This window comes from Pipistrellus hanaki (genome assembly GCF_964339955.1).
Source record: "Pipistrellus hanaki genome assembly, chromosome: 2".
Lineage (NCBI taxonomy): Eukaryota > Metazoa > Chordata > Mammalia > Chiroptera > Vespertilionidae > Pipistrellus > Pipistrellus hanaki.
Window position 1 is genome coordinate 50402550 of NC_140504.1, and position 21470 is coordinate 50424019.

General features: G+C 36.6%; 1 protein-coding gene across 1 annotated transcript in view; it reads left to right on the forward strand.

Annotated features, from left to right (window-relative positions):
- Nucleotides 1–21470, forward strand: part of SNX4 (sorting nexin 4) — a 65690-nt gene that overhangs the window by 10371 nt on the left and 33849 nt on the right. The window contains exons 3-6 of the mRNA XM_084871676.1: nt 4705–4840; nt 4918–5067; nt 6095–6142; nt 16397–16452. Coding sequence (XP_084727802.1) covers nt 4705–4840; nt 4918–5067; nt 6095–6142; nt 16397–16452 — 390 coding nt within the window. The remainder of the gene's footprint in view (nt 1–4704; nt 4841–4917; nt 5068–6094; nt 6143–16396; nt 16453–21470) is intronic.

Consider the following 21470-nt stretch of genomic DNA (forward strand, 5'->3'; position numbering starts at 1 on the left):
CCCGATTCCTGGCCCTGGTCAGGGTGCATGAGAAAGGCAACCAGTCACTGTGTCTCTCACATTGATGTTTCTCTCTGTCTCTTCCTCTCCCGTCCACTCTCTAAAAATCAATAGAAAAATATCCTCAGATGAGGATTAACAAAACAAACAAATGAAAAAAAAAGTTATTTAAAAAAGCAAAACAAAAAAAAACAAAAAAACCCCATAAGAAGCAAAACTGATCTGAGAGATCTTTTTGATAAGGAGTAAAAGAAAATGATAAAACTATCAGGCCTAGTTGTAAAGACTTATAACCATGTTTTAATATGAATACATTTTTAAGAATAAAGTTTTAAACTCCCCATTTTCTTATGCTTTACCAAAAGTCACAAAACTCATCTTAAGGCTGAACCCTATAACATTCCAAGGCTTTCTCTAGATCTGTGAGTCTACTAAAATGAAATGTAAGCCCTAACCGGTTTGGCTCAGTGGATAGAGCGTCAGCCTGTGGACTGAAAGATCCCAGGTTCGATTTTGGTCAAGGGCATGTACCTTGGTTGCGGGCACATCCCCAGTGGGGGGTGTGTGTGTGTGTGTGTGCAGGAGGCAGCTGATCGATGTTTCTCTCTCATCGGTGTTTCTAATTCTCTATCTCTCTCCCTTCCTCTCTGTAAAAAAATCAATAAAATATATTAAAAAAAATAAATAAAACCAACAAACCACATGGTCCCCCATGAGAGTGTCTCTGTGTTGTTGTTTAGTTAAATTAGCCACTTAAAGAAAATCATACTTTAGAAGTGTTTCTTAATTTAATCATTTGGAATTCTTTCCATAACTCAGTGTTATGCAGATAGTCTTAAACAATATGAATATCATTAAGCCTTTCTATTAAGGAAAAGTTGATTCCTATCTTATGGCTTACCTATCAAGGCTCTTTGGATACAAATAGGAAGTCCATTTAACAGTTGCCAATAAATTACACTTTAGTAGGCTAAGACCGAATAAGGTTAAAGTCACTGGTTTTTAATTTCTTCAGACATGTTGTGTTTTCTTGTCCTTTGAATATGAACCCTTTGAAGTTAGATAAGAATATGCCTCTTTTAGAATAGGTAAGAATGCCTCTGTGGCTTGGGAGGCAATATGCTATTACTTAATTCTTCCCATAATTTGTAAAACGGGGCTAATGATGCTGTCCGCTTTATTGTGAGTGTTATATTACATGTTGCATGTAAAAACTAATTATGTGCTATTAAATACTTGTTAAACGATTGAATAAATGGGGGTAGTTTTGTGGCCCAATGAAAATGTTTTCTATGTTTTTAGCCAGTTTCCAATGACTAGACCCTGCCCGTTTAGAGTTAATTTAAATTTTTTCCTTGGATATATCTAGTTTATTCAAAACCGTGAATCGATTTTTTAAAAAATGGCCATGCTTTTATTTTGCTGTTTTGTTAATTCTGATTGCAGGGTATTTTTTCATTTATTTTTAAAGAGCATGGAATGGGAGAGAAACAGCGAGAAAAAGACATCAATTTGAGAGAGACATATTGCAGGTGGCCTTTTTAAAAAAAAAACAAAAAAACACTTAGCAGTTCTTCTAGCAGCCTTGTATGTGTATTGCTTATAGGCTATATTTATCTATTAGCAAGATGTGGGTTTTATTGGTAATGATTTTGAATAATTTTAAACTTGATATTCTAGATATTTTTTCAACTGAAGTTGAGAATCTGAATTGGAATAATATTAATCTCAGCTAATGGTTAGGTCAGCTCTTTAAAGTGAATTATGATTTAATGATCCTATATTTTTGCTATGGGAGCCATTTCTACATTTTGAATTTTATAATTTGTTTCCTTTTTATTAATATGCAATGAATAAACTTAGTGGCAAATAATTTGTAAATAATAAAAACACTAAACATCTTTTATGCTGAGCATGGACTAGTATACTTTCTTAGGATTTTGCTCTATTCCAAGACTGATTTAGTTTCTGTGCCTTTATGCCCTAATGTACAAGTGCACATTGTGGTTCTATGCATGTTATTGTCATGCAAATAATTATAAAATAGGAAGGTCCTCATAATGAATTTTTTTTGTTTGTTTTTTTGTTAATCCTCACCCAGGGATGATTTTCCCATTGATTTTTTTGACAATTTATTTATTGATTCAGGTATTACATATGTGCCCTTATCCCTCCATTGCCTCCCTACCAACCTGCCCATTGATATTTTTATTTTTTTATTTTTAAAAAAATATATTTTATTGATTTTTTACAGAGAGGAAGAGAGAGGATAGAGAGTTAGAAACATCGATGAGAGAGAATCATCGACCAGCTGCCCCTTGCACACCCCCTACTGAGAATGTGCCTGCAACCAAGGTACATGCCCTTGACCGGAATTGAACCTGGGACCTTTTCAGTCCCCAGGCCGATGCTCTATACACTGAGCCAAACCAGTTTTGGCATAGAGAGTGGAAGGGAGAGACACAGAGAAAAACATTGATGGGGGGGCCTGGGGATCAAGTCTGCAACCTAGGTATGTGTCCTTGGCGGGAATTGAACCTGCGACCCTTGAGTCTGTGGGCCAATGCTAACCATTGAACAATCCAGCTAAGGCCTGATAATGTTTAGAACACTGATACTTTCTAACAGTGATTATGCTAGTCAAAATATTTTCAGTTATCTTTTATATGATTTAACCCTAACTTCCCCCAGCTATCAGTTGAGCATTTATATGGATAAACCTGCATTACCTGCAGCTTTTTATATTAAAGGTGGAACTAGAGATGAATTAAAAAAAAAAAAAAATATATATATATATATATATATATATATATATATATATATATATATATATAAAATTGATTTTTTTATAGAGAGGAAGAGAGAGGGATAGAAAGTTAGATACATCGAAGAGGGGGAATCATCGATTAGATGCCTCTTGCACACCCCCTTCTGGGGATATGCCTTAAACCAAGGTACATGCCCTTGACCGGAATCGATCCTGGGACCTTTCAGTCCACAGGCCAATGCTCTATTCACTGAGCCAAACTAGTTTCAGCTAGAGATGAATTTTTATATTTCTTCTCCCCCACCCATTTATTTATTATTATTTTTAAAATATATTTTTATTGATTTCAGAGAGGAAGGAAGAGAGAGAGAAATATCAATGATGAGAGAGAATCATTGATTGGCTGCCTCCTGCATTCCCAAATTGGGGATTGAGCCCATAACCCAGGCATGTGCCCGGACCAGGAATCAGACCGTGAAAGCCTGGTTCATAGGTCAGTGTTCAACTGCTGAGCCACACTGGTCAGATCCCACCCTTTTAGAGTTAATTAAAAATTATTTTTTTGGATACATCCAGTTTATTCATAACCGTAAATCAATTTTTTTTAAAATGGCTATGCTTGTTTTTATTTTATTGTTTTGTTAATCCTCCTTGGAGGATATTTTCCCATTGATTTTTAGAGATAGTGAAAGGGAGAGGGAGAGACAGAGAGAGAAAAACATTGATTTGAGAAAGACACATTGATGGTTACCTCCCCCACAGTCCCCGACCAGGGCCAAAGATCGAGCCTGCATCCTAGTTACATGTCCTTGACTGGAATTGAACTTGGGACCCTTCAGCCTGTGGGCTGATGGCTCTAACCACTAAGCAACTGGTTAGTGCTGACTATATTTTTACAGTGTCTTGGTCTAAACTCTATAGCAGTGTTTCCCAAACTTCTCTCATGATGAGAATCACCTGGTGGAGTTGTTAAAACACAGATTCCTGAATCCCAGCTAAGAAGTGCTAAACTAGAATATTTGAGAACATATAGGTAAAATTGCATACCTAACTTAGTGCTCTGTATATAACATCTGTCTTAGAGCACTAGTTAAGTATGCAATTTTACCTATATGTTCCCAAAAATTCTAGTTTAGCACTTCTTAGTTGGGATTCAGGAATCTGTGTTTTAACAACTCCACCAGGTGATTCTCATCATGAGAGAAGTTTGGGAAACACTGGTCTATAGCATGAATGTTCTCTCATTGTGGCAGAGGTGCAGTTACACATACTTTTGTTTAATGAAACCACAGCTAAGCCAGATTTTGCTACATATATTGTAAAATCAAGTATATATTTACTGAATACTTTGAGACTTTTAGAGTGTTCTAATATGATTATTTCTCTTGAGTCCAATTTGTTTTCTATAACAGAAGGACATAACAAAAGGAAAGTGGTTAGGAGTGAGGGCTTTGGAAGCAGGTGGGTCTGAGTGCTGTACCCACAGATTGTTAAGATTGTATGAAGAGTACATACTGTGCAGCTGCTCCCTCATCTGTAAAATGGGGACAATAGTTCCTGTTCCACAGGTTCGTTGTAAGGCACATGTGTCAAACACAAGGCCCGCGGGCCAAATCCAGCCCGCCAGGCCTTGCAATGTGGCCCGCACCGCGCTGTCATCACTGCACTCCGCTGTCAGTTTATGACATTGTCAGTTTATGACTGTTCAGTAAACCATTTGGCCCACGATTTAGGCTGGATTTTAGATTTTGGCCCCTTCTCTGATTGAGTTCGACACCCCTATTGTAAGGATTAAGTAAAATAATACATGAAAATTTTTTTACTCAGTAACTGGTTCATAAACATTCAGTAAATGGAGTTATAAAATTTAAAGGATGTTGTATGCATGTATTGGTGTTTTTAAAAAATAATAGCAGTCTTATTCTGTTTCTTTTCAGGTCAGTGGAACATATTGATGGTCCAAGTGTGTTAACAGACTCGCTGTGGAGGCGGTATAGTGAATTTGAGTTGTTGAGAAACTACCTTTTAGTTTACTATCCACATATTGTTGTGCCACCTCTACCAGAAAAAAGGGTAAGAAGTGAAATGGCAGTACCATTAAGAAGAATTTAACATTGAGACTATTCTTCATGATAATTTTGTTTACCTAGGCAGAATTTGTTTGGCATAAACTCTCTGCCGACAACATGGACCCAGATTTTGTGGAAAGGCGACGAATTGGTTTAGAAAACTTCCTCTTGAGAGTTGCTTCACATCCCATCCTTTGTAGAGACAAAATCTTCTATTTGTTTTTAACACAGGTAATTTTCTTTTATCTAGTATTTTTTTAAAAATAATTTGACCTGGCATTCTTAACTTTTAAATTGTGTATGCTTGTTCTTTTTTTTTTTTAACTTAAAATTTTTTTTTAAATTACGGTTAACATAAAGTATTATTACATAGTGATTAGACATTTATATCACCCTTGTAAGACTGTTGGAATGCTTATTTTTAAAAAAAATTTTTATTTATTGATTGAGAGAGGGAGGGAGGGAGGGAGGAAGGCAGAGGAGGAAGAGAGAACATCGACCTATTATTCCATCCATCTATGCAGCCAGTGATTGATTCTTATATGTGCATTGACTGAAAATTGAACCTGAAACCTTTGAGTATTAGGATGATGCTCTAACAACTGAGCTACTCGGCCAGGGCAGAATGCTTATTCTTTTTTTTTTTTTTTCTTTTTTTTAACAATTTTATTGATTTTTTACAGAGAGGAAGGGAGAGAGATAGAGAGCTAGAAACGTCGATGAGAGAGAAACATCAATCAGCTGCCTCTTGCACACCCCCTACTGGGGATATGCCTGCAACCAAGGTACATGCCCTTGACCGGAATCGAACCTGGGACCCCTCAGTCCGCAGACTGATGCTCCACCACTGAGCCAAACCGGTTTCGGCCAGAATGCTTATTCTTAAAGTTATTTTTGAAGCAGCTTTGTTGATCTGTATGCATTTTTGTTTGTTTTGAATTTTAGAATTATTGGTTATATTCTTTTGGCTAGAATTTTTATACTGAAAAATACTAAAGACAGTGATTTTTGGTATCAATGATATCAGGGTTACTCTTTAGTTTTTTTCAAGCCCAGATTGTAAAATCTTGGGTTCATCTTTTGGTAATTTTTTTTTTAATCTGGATTGAATGTTTAATTTTGAAGTGAAAATAACTATTTTTAACCCTTTCCCCCATTTCCCCTTAAAGAACAACAGAACAATAGGTCTTTTCTCCAATTTGAAATGTTCCTTATGTTTTATTTTGCAATGATTTCTAAAATTAACTTTAATTTTTAGGAAGGTAACTGGAAGGAGATTGTGAATGAAACTGGGTTTCAGCTGAAGGTAAGAGTATTTGTATGAAATAATTTACTGTGTCCTTTAATGGTTGCCAGAACAGTAACATGCACTTAGTGGGTACTTGATATCGGATGAGTGACTGTTGGGAATAGGTCTTGCAACTAAAATCATTGGTAGGGTTTTCAAGGAAACACTAATTTAATTTTGAATTGTGTCATTTTGGTTCCTAGTGAGACTATAATGGGCATATTTATGAATTAATTCTATAATATTAGGAAAAGAACATTTTGAAGCAGTAATTTAGATGCAAGTTGTAGATTTTCTATACAGTATACTCATATTATACTTTGCATCTTTTTTCCCCCCCCTCTATCCTTACAACTGCCACTCGCAGTGATGCCCCCGGTAATTGCTCACTCTTTATCAGGTATGAACGATGTTTCTGAAGAATTGAACTTGGGTTTTCCAGTCTTGATAAACTAAAAGATGAGCCTTTGGTCTACTTCTTCCTCCTAGGACATGGGGTCAGTTTTTTTTTTTTTTTTTTTTTTTTTTTTTTTAATCTTCACCTGAGGATATTTTTCCATTGATTTTTAGAGAGAGTGGAAGAGAGGGAAAGACAGAGAGAAACACTGATGTGAGAAAAACACATTGATTAATTGCCTCCTGCACGTATCCTGACCAGGGCCCAGGCTGGGGAGGAGCCTGCAACCAAGGTAGAGGCCCCATGCCTAGAATCGGAGGCCAGTTTTGAATAGTCACAGGAGTCATTTTGAATTCGCATTTGTTAGCGAAATAGGCTTATTTAGTTTTTGTGCAGCTTTTTAAATTTAGTCATTAGAATTAGTATTTGGGAATGAAATTGTTATCTAAAAATTGAAGAGCCTAGTGATGATAAGATGTTCACCCTAACTCCACTATATTCTCTGTATTATCCCCAAAAGTAATATAACAGTGTTTCTTGTAAGTTTCCAGGTCTTCATTTCTTGTGTAAATTAAATAGGAAAGTAGGAAAATATATAGTCCTAGTTGGTCTCAGTGGATAGTGTCGGCCCCGGGATCGAAGGTTTCCTCATTTGATTCCAGTCAAAGCTGTGTGGGAGGCAACCAATCAATGTGTCTCTCTCACATCAATGTTTCTCTCTCTCTGTCTCTCCCCCTCCCTTCCATTCTTTCAAAAAATCAATGGAAAAATATCCTCCAGTGAGGTTTAACAACAACAACAACAACAAAAACCACCAAAAAAAAAAAAAACACAAAGGAAAAAAAGGAAAATGTATATAAATTGATACACACATTCAGATGATAATATATTAGCAAAAGTTTACTAGGACTAAGTAACAAGAATAAAATGTTTTTGCAGTAATTTTGAAACTCTCTAGAGAAATTATGTATTGGTGCATAGCTATTTGAAATTTAGTATAAAAAAACTAGAAGAGAAAATTATTTTCTGCACAGATAATATAAAGTAAATTTGCTTAATTTTGTCATAATTGATTTTAATTTATAAATAATATATATTTAAAAATATATTTTTATTTATTTTAGAGAAGAAGGGAGAGGGATAGAGAGTTATAAACATCAAAGAGAGAGAAACTGTAACCTCTCGACTCATGGTTTGATGCTTAACCACTGAGTCACACTAGCCAGACTAATTTAGAAATATTTTCTTGGCAGATTATATGAAAAAAGTTAAAAATTTCTTGGCAAGAATTTATTACTTTATAGTACTCAGGAAGAGTACTAGAGTTTTAGTTTAGAAATGGATTTAAAGCCGAAACCGTTTTTGGCTCAGTGGATAGAGCGTCGGCCTGAAGGGTCCCAGGTTCGATTCCGGTCAAGGGCATGTACCTTGGTTGCGGGCACATCCCCAGTAGGGGGTGTGGAAGAGGCAGCTGATCGATGATTCTCTCTCATCGATGTTTCTAACTATCCCTCTCTTTTTCTCTCTGTAAAAAAACAATAAAATATATTAAAAAAAAAAAGAAAAAGAAAAGAAAAGAAATGGATTTAAAATAACTCTAACCTTTAATAAGGTATATGTGATTTTGATAGGATTTTCTGAAGATTACTCCAAGGTATGCTGGAAGCTAATAATAAGGAAAAGAGCAAACTAAAATATAATTGTTTTGGTCACATCTCTTGATATAATGGAAAATTTTAAATTTTTTAGTCATTGATTTATTATAGTTATTAGTTTAGTATCTAGTTATTACTTGTTTGTCCTTGAACCCAATTCTGGCCATAACTTTGGCAACCTTGATGAAACTCCTAAATTTCTTTACCCATATAGACTACACTGTTTACAGGTGTTGAGTCTTATGTGTAGGTGTTGTTTAAATGTCCAGATATATTGTATTTGGCCAGCCTTATGGTATAACCTTGGTTTTGCTTTTATAAACTCTTTGAAAGGTAACAGTATTACAATATTAGTAATTTGAAAAGTCATACTTATTGAAATAGATGAGAAGTAAAATGTATGGAGAAAATGTGGAAACTCATATATCTTGCTGCATTCCTTATTTTGCTGTGTGCTATTTCTTGTTTTAAGTCCTTCCTTTTATTAAGGAAGTAAGACCTTTTTGGGTTTTGTTTGTGTGTGTGTGTCTGTGTGTGTATATACACACACACACACACATTTTTTTATAAATATATTTTATTGATTTTTTTACAGAGAGGAAGGTAGAGGGACAGGGAGTTAGAAACATCGATGAGAGAGAGACATCGATCAGCTGCCTCCTGCACACCCCCCACTGGGGATGTACCCGAAACCAAGGTACATTCCCCCAACTGGAATTGAACCTGGGACCCTTCAGTCTGCAGGCCGATGCTCTATCCACTGAGCCAAACTGGTTTCGGCTAAAAATATATATTTTTATTGATTTTTAGAAAGGAAGGGAAAGTGTGATAGAGATAGAAACAACGATGAGAGAGAATCGGCTGCTTCCTGCATGCTCCCCACTGGGGATTGAACTGTGCTCTTCTGGTTCATGAGTTGATACTCCACCACTGAGCCACACTAATCTGGCAGTGAGATCTTTTTGAACCACCTCAAACACATGTACATGCATGGATACATAAAACATAGATATGTGATGTTGTCTACATACACTGAGTAGCCAGATTATTATGATCTCTGAACACATAATAATCTAGCCACTCAGTATATACAGTATATTAGAGGCCTGGTGTATGAATTTGTGCATGGATGGGGTCTGGCCAGTCTGGCCAGGGGGAGGGGACATGAGCAGTTGACTTGCCTCTCTGCTGGTTGAACTCCTGGTCGAGGGGATAATTTGCATATTAGCCTTTTATTATATAGGATATACACTGAGTGGCCAGATTATTATGCTTTCAGAGATCATAATCAGGCCAATCAGTGTATATACATATATATAGTTAGTTACCTTTCACTTATCTGAAGGTCATGTATTTGGCAGTTACAACTAACCTGATCATAGTTGAAAGCTGGGATTTAAGCAAAACTGAGTTCAGAGATGCCATTCCAGCTACACCAACCAGGGCTATTCCCATTTTTCAGATGAGGAGCCGTAGAAAGTAACTTATCCATGACCACATAGTTGTAAGTGATGGAGTCTGAATCCAAGTCTAGAGCTAACTCACAGCTCTTCTTAATTACCATTCCATATTACCTCTCTTCACCTATTTGCTATGTAATAAATGTATGTAAAGATGATTGGTAGAGGAAGTGTTGGGAACTGTTTTTCAAGGAAAATAAAATCATTCTGAATCACAAATATTTATATTTATATATATATATATATATATATATATATATATATTTGAAATATATTTTATTGATTTTTTACAGAGAGAAAGGGAGAGGGATAGAGAGTTAGAAACATTGATGAGAGAGAAACATCGATCAGCTGCCTCCTGCACACCCCCTACTGGGGCTGTGCCCGCAACCAAGATACATGCCCTTGACCAGAATGGAACCTGGAACCTTTCAGCCCTCAGGCCGACGCTCTATCCACTGAGCCAAACCAGTTTCGGCTATTTTTTGTAATCTTTATCATTGTTTGTAAAATTTATAATTTTTTAATTCGACATGTCCATTTTTTTTTTTGGTGTTCTTTTCTATTTTTTTTGTAATTTTGTATTTTTTTTGTAATTTTGTAAATTTGTATTTGTATTTTGTATTCCCAGTGTTAAATGTTTATATATATACATAAACCAAAATATATATGTATATTTCATTTATTTTCATTAAGTATAAATAAAAAAAAAATAATATGAAATTACGTCCTCCGGGCGTGACGTACTGACACGTCCTAGTGAAAGAGTATGTGCCCGTTACAGGTTGCATCATTAAAAAGGGAACTACCCAGTTAACAGGCTAAATCTTTTTGGAATAATTATTATACCCAGCAAGATAATTATAAAAATGTAGTTTCTTTTTATCTGTGCTCTATTTAATATAAACATGAAAAACAGACCTTTTTATTGCTGTTATGTATTGGTGTTCCTTTTTTTAAATAGTATTTATATAATATTCATTAATTGATTCTGTAAATTCAATTCAGGTTTTATCTCTACAAGAATTAACCCTTTGCACTCCGCTGTCCCCTCTCAGGGGACATCGGAATTCTAGCATATCACTCGGATGTCCCCTGTCAGGGGACATTGCAGTTTATTAGTGATTACAGGGAATTGAGTTAATTCAACGCACGTTTCTGCCGTTAGCGTCGAGTAGCTGGTAGCCAATGTCCAGAATGGTTCAGAGTGCAAAGGGTTAACATACTAGTATAAACTAATTAATCTAAAGTAATATTTTGCCTTGGCTGGTTTTGCTCAGTGGATAGAGCATTGGCCTGCGGACTGAAGAGTCCTGGGTTCAATTCCAGTTAAGGGCACATGCCCTGGATTGCGCACTTGACCTCCAGTGGGGGGTGTGCAGGAGGTAGCCATCAATGATTCACTCTCATCACTGATGTTTCTGTCTCTCTTTCCCTTCTTCCTTCCTCTGTGAAATAATAATCCCATCTAATAAAAAAGTAATATGCAAATTAACCATCAATCAGCTACACTAATAAGCCAACCCACCAGCCAATCAGGAGTGAATATGCAAATTAACCCAATCAAGATGGCTGCAGCCTCAGAGGGAATAGGAGATTTGGGGTTCTCTGGCAATGGAGGAAGCCAAGCTTTTTGCACACCCTGGCTGGCCCAGGCCTCAAAGGCTACAAAGTATCAATTATAGAAGATAAATAAATCCCAACAAAAATGGCAGCAGCCGCTGAGTTGGAGAGAACAGGAGGCTTTAGTTGCCACAGCGATGGAGGAAGCCAACCTTCAGCATCCCTGGCCTGCCTTGGTCTCTGCTCAAGGTTACAAAGTTTTAATTATAGAAGATAAATAAATCCCAACAAAAATGGCTGTGGCCACAGAGCAAGCAGGAGGCTTGGTTCTGCTCAAGGGTACAGTTTCAATTATAGAAGATAAATAAATCCCAGATACCAGGGCCTTCGCTTGAGTTGCCAGGGGTTTGGCCGGCCCGCAAATCACCACAGGCCCCTTGCCCAGGCCTCCCCATGCCACAAGGAAACCCCCACCCTGATCCAGGACACCTTTCAGGGCAAACCAGCTGGCCCCCATCCATTCACCAGGCCTCTATCCCATCTAATAAAAGAGTAATATACAAATTGACCGTCACTCCAACACATAAGATGGCTGCCCCATGTGGTCAAAGATTCTGCCCCATGTGGATACAAGATGGCCAGCAGGGGAGGGCAGTTGGGAGGGACCAGGCCTGCAAGGGAGGGCAGTTGTGGGCGATCAAGCCTGCAGGGGAGAGCAGTTAGGGGTGACCAGGCTAGCAGAGGAGTGAAGTTGGGGCCGACTGGGCCTTCAGGAAAGGACAGTTGGGGGGAACCCAGGCCTGCAGGGGAGAGCAGTTGGGGGGACCAGGCCTGCAGGGGAAGGCAGTTAGGGGCAAACGGGCTGGCAAGGGAGTGGTTAGGGGGTGATCAGGCTGGCAGGTAGAAGCAGGGGCAACCAGGAAGACAGGCAGATGAGCAGTTGGGAGCCAGCAGTCTTGGATTGTGAGAAGTATGTCCCAGATTGGAGAGTGTGTAGTCTGGGTGAGGGACATCACCTGTGCCTCCCCCACTCCGCCCCCATGCAGGAATTTCGTGCACTGGGCCTATAATAATATTGATGATGATGATTATGATGATATCATTTTAACTCAGTTAACTCAGTAAGTTACTTATATGAAAGTGTCATTCATGTGCCCAAATCTTAAATGAATTAAGGTTGACCCAGAAAAATCTGGAACACTGTTACTTGGAGCAGGGACTGCCAGATACAGGATCTGGGCTCTTAGGATCTCTGCTAATCTGTGTATTACAGGAATTCAGAGAGCCAGCGTGGAGATTCTAAATGCTAGGTGCTCCGAGTGTCAGGTATCTAGTAGGTACTGTTGATACAGTAGTGAAAGAGCTGGAAATAAGTGCCATGTTTTTATGGAGCATATACTTTAGAAGTTAGAGAATTTAAGTAACATACTTTAAAGTTGTTATAAATGATATAAATAAAATAATTTATCACTGAAAGAGTGTGACAGCAGAGATTTTCCCCCCCCCCCCCCCCAGGGTTATTTTGAGATAGGTAACAAAATGGGATACTTTTGAGAGTAAAAGGGGGCACTATTAACAATAGATTAGGACACAGGTGTAGACCAGGACTATCCTGGGAAAACTGGGTCAAGACAAGGTCCAGGACAAGGAATGCAAAATATATTATAGGAATTGGAAAGGGAGGGGTGGTGGGCTGGTAGGTTTTAAAGGACAGTGTGAGAAAGGTTGTAAGTTGATGCTATAGAATAGTCACGAGTCATTTTTTGTCATTCAGCCAACATTATTGCATGTTCGTGTTGTGCCAGGCATAGGAGGCATTGGAATATAGCAATGAACAAAAGAGAAAACAGGTTAAAGTGTTGCCATGGCAGTGTTATGCAACTCCAGGGGGCACTATTAACACTGTGCTTTTTAAAAAAAGGTCTTTCATCCTAGTGGACAGCTAAGAACAAGTAAACAACTAAGATGAGTTCAGGTAGTGGTTGTTACAGGAAATAAAATAGGGTGGTATGAAACAATTATGTAAGGTAGGGGTGTCGAACTCAATCAGAGAAGGGGCCAGAATCTAAAATCCAGCCTAAATCGCAGGCCGAATGGTTTACTGAACAGTCATAAACTGACAATGTCATAAACTGACAGCGGAGTGCAGTGATGACAGCGCGGTGCGGGCCACATTGCAAGGCCTGGCAGGCTGGATTTGGCCCGCGGGCCTTGTGTTTGACACATGTGATGTAAGGGGTTTAAATTTTTTTTTATTTTTCACATTAATGTATTTTTTATTATATTTGACATACAGTATTATATTAGTAGTTTCAGGTATACAACACAGTGATTCAACACTTATATATCTTACAAAGTGATTACCACAGTAAATCTAGTATCACTGTCAATTACATAGTTATTACAGTATTACTCACTTTATTCCTATGTTGTACATTATGTCCCATGACTTATTTTACATTCTGATAAGATGGATAGTAATCTATCAGATTTGGTATAGTCCAGGTAGTTTTCATAGAGATCTAGCTTTGGGGACAAATTTCTGGTTTGTTGACATTTAACAAAAAAGAATCTATAATAACAGAAGTGTAATTTGCTAATTAGACCTGATGGCTTTGCTGGGGCTTCAAGGGAAGCCCGGTGCCCGCAGCCAGGGGAAGAAAGGCCTACTCTTACACGAATTTCATGTATTGGGCCTCTAGTCAGTGAGTGAGTGAGTGTGTGTGTGTGTGTGTGTGTGTGTATGAATTTCAGAGAGGAAGGGAGGAGAGAAAAGCACCATTGAGAGAGAATCATTGATTGTCTGCCTCCTGCATGCCCCTTACTGGGGATTAAACCTTGACCTCCTGGTTCATCATTGAGCCAAACTGGCTAGGCTGGTTTAGTGACATTTTAGGCAACTTTTTTTTTTTTTGGAGTCTTGTGAAACGATGAGCAGATTGAGCTGGTTGTAACCTGACAGAATCTGGTAAGCAAAGGTTAATAGGATGGAGATGGTTTACATTTGATACAACTTCTAAATTGGTAAATGGATGGTAATAAAAGTAAAAATTAAATTGATAGTATTAAGAAGTATGAGATTCAGGAAAAGGTACAAATGAACATTTTCTTCTTTACTGATGGCTTTTTATTTGTTTTGAGCATCTTCACCTGAGGATAATTTTTCCATATATATATATATATATATATATATATATATATATATATATATATTTGTTTTTTTAGAGAGTCAAAGGAAGGGGGACAGGGTGGGAGAGAGAGAGGGAGAGACACAAAGAGAGAGAGAAAGATGAGAATCATTGATGTGAGAGAGACACATTGATTGGTTGCCTCTTTTATGCTCCCAGGCTAGGGCTGGGGATCGAACCCTCAGTCCTTTGGTGTGTGGGCTCTAACCACTGAGATGCTGGCCAGGGCTTTACTGATGGTTTTATGTAACTTCATATTCATTAAAAAAGTCACATTTACATGTGACTATGATGTTATTAACACTTCATTATTTAGTGATTTTAATTAGCTTAAAGAACAGAAAAGAATAATATATGCCTTAAATTAAAAGTGCTTTTATTTGTGAGGACTTCCATGTGCACTATTAGCTGGCATTCCCTTGAGATGTAAGAAAGATCAAGAATTGATGAAATACTGATTTTAGAAATAAGAGTTCCCTGAAATCAGTGACAAATTGAGCTTTAGATATTCCTTTTTATTTTTTCTTTAGATATTCTTGATAACCCTTTGAATTTCTTTTGGTCTGAAGTTCTGGGAGGCTACATAGCATATTTGTTACATGTAAAATTTTTTCTTAGCCATGTAATCTGGGGAGCCCTAGTATTTTTGTCTTTTTTGTTTGATTATTTTGGGAATATTTGTAATTATGGGTTGGACTAATGTAAAATTTTTAAGCTGATCAGGATTTTAAAAACTAAACATATTATGAAATTGATCCCTGCTTGAGCTACATTTTATTTTATTTATTTATTTTTTAAAATATATTTTATTGATTTTTTTTTACAGAGAGGAAGGGGGAGGGATAGAAACATTGATGAGAAACATTGATGAAAGTTAGAAACACCTCCTACTGGGGATGTGCCTGCAACCAAGGTACATGCCCTTGACCAGAATTGAACCTAGGACCCTTCAGTCCTCAGGCAAACGTTCTATCCAGGGAGCCAAACAGGTCAGGGCTTGAGCTACATTTTATTGGGCCCTATATTTTCTGTGCTTGGTCAGAAAAGTTATTTGGTGTTTTGTTTCTTAAAATAAGAATTTAGGATAGGATTTGCTGAAACCGGTTTGGCTCAGCAGTAGAGCATCGGTCTGCGGACTGAAAGGTCCCAGGTTCGATTCCGGTCAAGGGCATATACATTGGTTGTGGCACATCCCCAGTGGGGGGAGGGGGGGGGTGCAGGAGGCAGCTGGTTGATGTTTCTCTCTCATCAACGTTTCTAGCTCTCTATCTCTCTCCCTTCCTCTCTGTAAGAAAAATCAATAAAATATTTAAAAAAAAGAAAAAAGAATTTAGGATAGGATTTGGATATATTAAGTATAAATTGACATAATGAAATGATTACTTAATGTTGATTCCTCTGCTCCTCTTTTGAAAGCAGTTATCTGGCAAAAAGGAAAGTGGTGTAACATTTTCTGCCAGCTAATAAGTGATTTGATGTCATTAGCTTGTTTCACTTTACTTTAGTACAGGCATTTCCATATTTCTTTACTTTCTAAAATACTTATTATGGAAATGAGAAAAACTAATGTATATTTGGTTTGGATTCTACCCGAGAATTATCCTAAGTAATGCACAGGCTTCAAAGCAGTCCTTTAATTTATTTTATATATAATCAGATTATTGTTTTTCTTATTTGGAGAAAAGTAAACTGCTTTTGTTACATGATCTATTCTGAGTTATACTAATGCAGAGCTAAATGACTGTTAGTGTGTTGGTGTTTACAGTTGTTTGACTTCGATGCTATCGAATGCCATGTATTCAGCTTAATTTACAGCATTATTTTTGTCCTGTTTTAAAAAATAACTGCTAAGCTTTTTTTCTTTTTTCTTTTTTCTTTTTTGATATGTTAAATGTGTTTGACACATATGATATGAAGAAAACTAAAGCATCTTAATTCTAAAGAGAAAATAAAAACTGTTTGGATTTATACCCTGAAATGTAATTAAGTGAATAAATTATTTTTTCCAGGCAGACTCCAGGTTAAAAGCGCTTAATGCAACATTCAGAGTGAAAAACCCAGACAAGTAAGGTTTTGTTTTAATAACAGTTACAATGTTGTTTTGAATGGTGTCTATCAATCTATTTAATTTTTCATTTCTGAATGTATGCACTTCATTTACTAAAAATTTTAAACAGTAATTCACATTTAGTGAAATCCTCTTGTAGTTTAAAATTGACTTTAAAATTTGCTAAGTTTATTGGGTTTAAGGTTGTAACTGTCTGAAGTTTTAGAAAATTGAACCACTGATTTTTCCTAGAATAATTTTTTAAATGTTGTGGAAGGTATCAGAAAAATGAGAAAAGCAATTTTAATTTCATGTAAAGTAGCTTTTCTTATACAACTTTGCTTGACAAATATGTTCAAAGGTCAAAAGAAGAAGATTATATATTACATATTTTGAAAATAAACTTTCTACTTTGCACACCAAGAAAACTTGATACACAAATGCATACAAGCTTATAATGTCATAGAGATGTATTAGTTACTTGACTTCATTAATGTCAGTTTGGCATTTTTGGGGAGTATTTCTATGTTAAAGGAAGCCAGTATATAAGTTTATTCTTTTTAATCCTCACCCCATGACATCCTTATTGATAATATAGAGGAGGACGGCTGTGGGGGAGAGAGAGAACATCAGTATGACAGAGAAACATCTATGGGTTGCCTTCCCTCACACACCCCGACTGGGAATTGAACTGGCAACCTGGGTATGTACCCTGACCAGGAATTGAACTCAAAATTTATGTGTGTACAGGATGCCTCTCTAACCAACTGAGCCACACCAGCCAGGGCTAAGCTAGTATGTTCAGAAATAACTTTTCTTGGTATAATACCTAGGTATTTCTTAAGATTTTGATTTTGATCCTTCTCTGAAGTTGGTGGATAAATTAGGCTCTTCATTATATGTATTTTTTTTTGAAAAATGTTAACATTTATTAATAATACTTTGGATTTTCACCTGGTATTTGGTTCAGCTGAATTTTTTCATTAAAAAATTTGCTTATGCACATGAGGCTTTTCCATTTTTAGCAATTAAGTTGATAAAGTCTGTTGGTATTTCTTTAGTTAGGGCTAAATTTAGCATTAATTTCTACATAATGTAAATATTTGTAGCAGACAAAGGCCAAGTTTGCACTGTTGGACTATTGGATAGCCTATTATGCCTGACTTTATAAAACCTAATACATTAACATGATGCCTTTGGTTTTTAAGATAAATTTTTAATTAAAATATAAATAAATATCTATATTTTTATAAATAAACATTTTAAATTTTTGTTAATTTGGAAATTGTGATGGTAACCATTGAGGTGTTTTTTAAAATAAAAAAATATTTTTTATTAATTTTTTTATTGATATTTTACAGAGAGGAAGGGAGATAGAGAGAAACATCGATGAGAGAGAAACATTGATCAGCTGCCTCCTGCACACTTCCTACTGGGGATGTTCCCGCAACCAAGGTTCAAGCCCTTGACTGGAATCAAACCTGGGACCCTTCAGTCCGCAGGCTAAAGCTCTATCTATTGAGCCAAATCGGTAAGGGCTATTTTTTTTTTAATTTAATTTTTTTTTTTTTAGAGAGAGAGGGAGTGAAGCATCGATTGGCTGCCTCCTGCCTTTATACTGGGGCAGCCTTTTAGTGTAAGGGTTGGCACTAACCAATGAGCACACTGGCCAGTGTAAGGTGTTTGCTTTTGTTTGTTTTTAATCGACTTTATATATTAAAGTAGTTTTAGGTTCACAAATCTGAGCAAAAATTACAGAGTTCCCACATATCCTCTGCCCCTACACATGAACACCACCCCTGCATATGCATAGCCTCTCCCAGTCTATCAGCACCTCTCAGTAGAGTGGTCCATTTGTTATAATCGATGAACTCATATTGACACATCATTGTCACTGAAAGACCATGGTTTCCTGTAGGGTCTGCTTTTGATGGTGTATATTATATGGGTTTTGATACATGTACGCATTATTTTAGTATAATACAAGGTATTTTCACTGCCCTACAAATCCTCTTTGCCCTGTCTACTTATCCCTTCCTCCCTACAGCCCTGGCAGCCATTGAACTTTTTACTGTCTCCATATTTTTACATTTTTCTGGAATGTCATATTATATAGTATGCAGCCTTTTCAGATTGACTTGTTTCACTTTGTAATGTGCTTTTAAGGTTCCACCAAGGTTTTTTTAAGGGTTAAAAATGACATCCATGGTATATAAGAGATGTTCTCTAGATTAAGAACTAAAGTTATGTCACCCTTTAGAAAGAGCTTTGGAACCCTAGTCGGTTTGGCTCAGTGGATAGAGCATCGTTCTGCAAACTGAAGGGTCCCAGGTTCAATTTTGGTAATTTGGTTGCAGGTTCCTTCCCTGCCTGGGCCCTGGTCAGGGATCATGCAGGAGGCAACCAATTGATGTGTTTCTCTCTCATCAATATTTTTCTCTGTCTTTCCCTCTCTCTAAAAGTCAATGGAAAAATATACTTGGGGGAGGATTAAAAATAATAATAAAAAATAAGAGCTTTGGAAAACTTACAAGAAAAATTTATGACAGTGATAGATGTACATTCACTAGAGCAGTGTTTCCCAACCTTCTCTCATGATGAGAATCACCTGGTGGAGCTGTTAAAACACAGATTCCTGAATCCCAACTAAGAAGTGCTAAACTAGAATTTTTGGGAACATATAGGTAAAATTGTATACTTAACTAGTGCTCTAAGACAGATTTTATATACAGAGCACTAAGTTAGGTATGCAATTTTACCTATATGTTCTCAAAAATTCTAGTTTAGCACTTCTTAGTTGGGATTCAGGAATCTGTGTTTTAACAGCTCCACCAGGTGATTCTCATCATGAGAGAAGGTTGGAAAACACTGCACTAGAGGAGCAGGTAGATAAGACTTTTTAAATTAATATTTTAATATTAAAATTTTTTTCAATTGAATGTTTTCCAACTTAATGAAAAATATTTTGCAAATTGAATGTTTGCCTTCCCTTTTTGACCTAATTTGGGTTTTCTAGATTGGTAATTTTTGTTGTTAATCCTCACTGAGGTTATTTTTTCCCATTGATTTTTAGAGAGTGGGAGGGAGGAGGGGAAGAAGGTTGAGAGAAGAAGAGAAACATTGATGTGAGAGAGACACATCGATTGATTGCCTCCCGCACATGCCCCAATTGGGGCTGGGGATCGAATCTGCAACCCAGGTGTGTGCCCTTGACTAGGAGTTGAACCCACGACCTTATGGTTTGGGGGCTGATGCTCTCACCATTGAACCACTCCAGCCAGGGCTAGATTGCTAAATTTTATTTACTATCCGTATTATATACAGTCACATGCCAATTAACAACAGACTACCTATATGATGGTGGTCCCATAAGAATATAATGGAGCTAAAAATTTCTGTTGCCTTGTGATGTAGCCATCTCAAATGTCATAAGATAATGCATTATTCACCTGTTTGTGGTGATTATGGGATAACTTACTGTATTGCCCATTATATAGAAGTACAGTACAGTACAGAAAATTATGTACAGTACAAAATTCTTGATGATAATGAATATGTTACTGGTTTATATATTTACAAACTATACTTCTTATCACTATTTTAGGGTGTGTTCTATGTTAAAACAGTTTGCTGTAAAACTATGTCATGCTACACTGACAGCAGTCTAATACACCTTATGTTTACAACATTTCTTGATTTCATCATTTTTTCTTGCACTTGATTTAATCTCATGTCATTTTGTACAGTAAGGAGCAGTATGTTATACCTGTGGTGTACAGCTGGTGTGCCACATATTTTTAAAACATGCACTACCTGACTAGTCAGGGGCATGGACCTCTTTTCCCTTAGATAATCAAATAAAAAAGTGACAACACTCAACACAACAATAACTATCAAGTGTGAATGAATAAAAATCATACCTTTCTTTTTTGTCAGATCGACAAAAATATATTTTTTGGTGTAACATAGAATTTTAGTAATTAGCTTATGTGTGCCATAAGATGAAAAAGGTTGAAAATTGGGCTATACCACTAAGATTTATGTAAGTGCACTCTATAATGTTCACACAATGACAAAATTGCCTAACAAAGGATTTCTCAGAACATATTTCTGTTAAGTGGCACATGACTGTATAGAATTTTAAATCTGATCTGATGATAAATATAGCCAAGGCAGTTTTTTACTTCTAAGTTCTTGTTAAAGTGTATTATGTGTTATTAGTAATATAATTTGTTTGCCTTAATTTCCAGATAAGAGAATTATCTACATTAGTCATTATTTAACAAATTCTTAATATATAGAAACTTTGTCCTATATCTAGCTAGACCAATAGATTATTTTTCATGCCACTACTAAAATAGTTTGCATCACTAAAATACTTTTATTCTATCCTTTCTTAAAATCTAGAAAACCAGAAAGATTATTTCAGAGTGATTACCAAAACGATACTTGCTTCATGCATATTTATCTTTCTTAAAACTAGACTGTTTAGACCAGTAAAGAGGAAGATCTTGGTTGGGTCTTCTATTGTACTTTTATGTGGCAATATTTAGACAATATTTAGTATGTAGACTGAGTGATTAGTAGGATGTGTGGGATGAAACTGGGGGCGGGGGAAATACAGATGGCACCCGGGTTTCCATCTTTAAAATGCTAGGGAACATAGGGGGAAAGATTGGGGAAGAGGAGGATAAGTTGAGCTTTGGATATGAGTAAGTACAAATGCCTGCTAGTCAGTTGGCTTTATAGATCTGGCATTTAGCGGGGAGAGAGTTGGGCTAGAGGCAGACATTTGGAATTCAGCAGCATGTGATCATAATTGTGAAGCTTTGTGAGTGATGAGTCCCATAGTGTGTAGAGTGACTGGTTGATTGTAAGATGGCTGAGGATCTAGGACTGAACCCTAAAAAAGCCAACTCTTTAAGGGCATTTTCCAAAGTGTAATCTGAGAATTCTGAATCCTGTGGGCAAGTTTTTATAAATTCAGGTTCCTGAGTCCCCCATGACCTCTGTGTACACTTGTGGTTATTTATAAG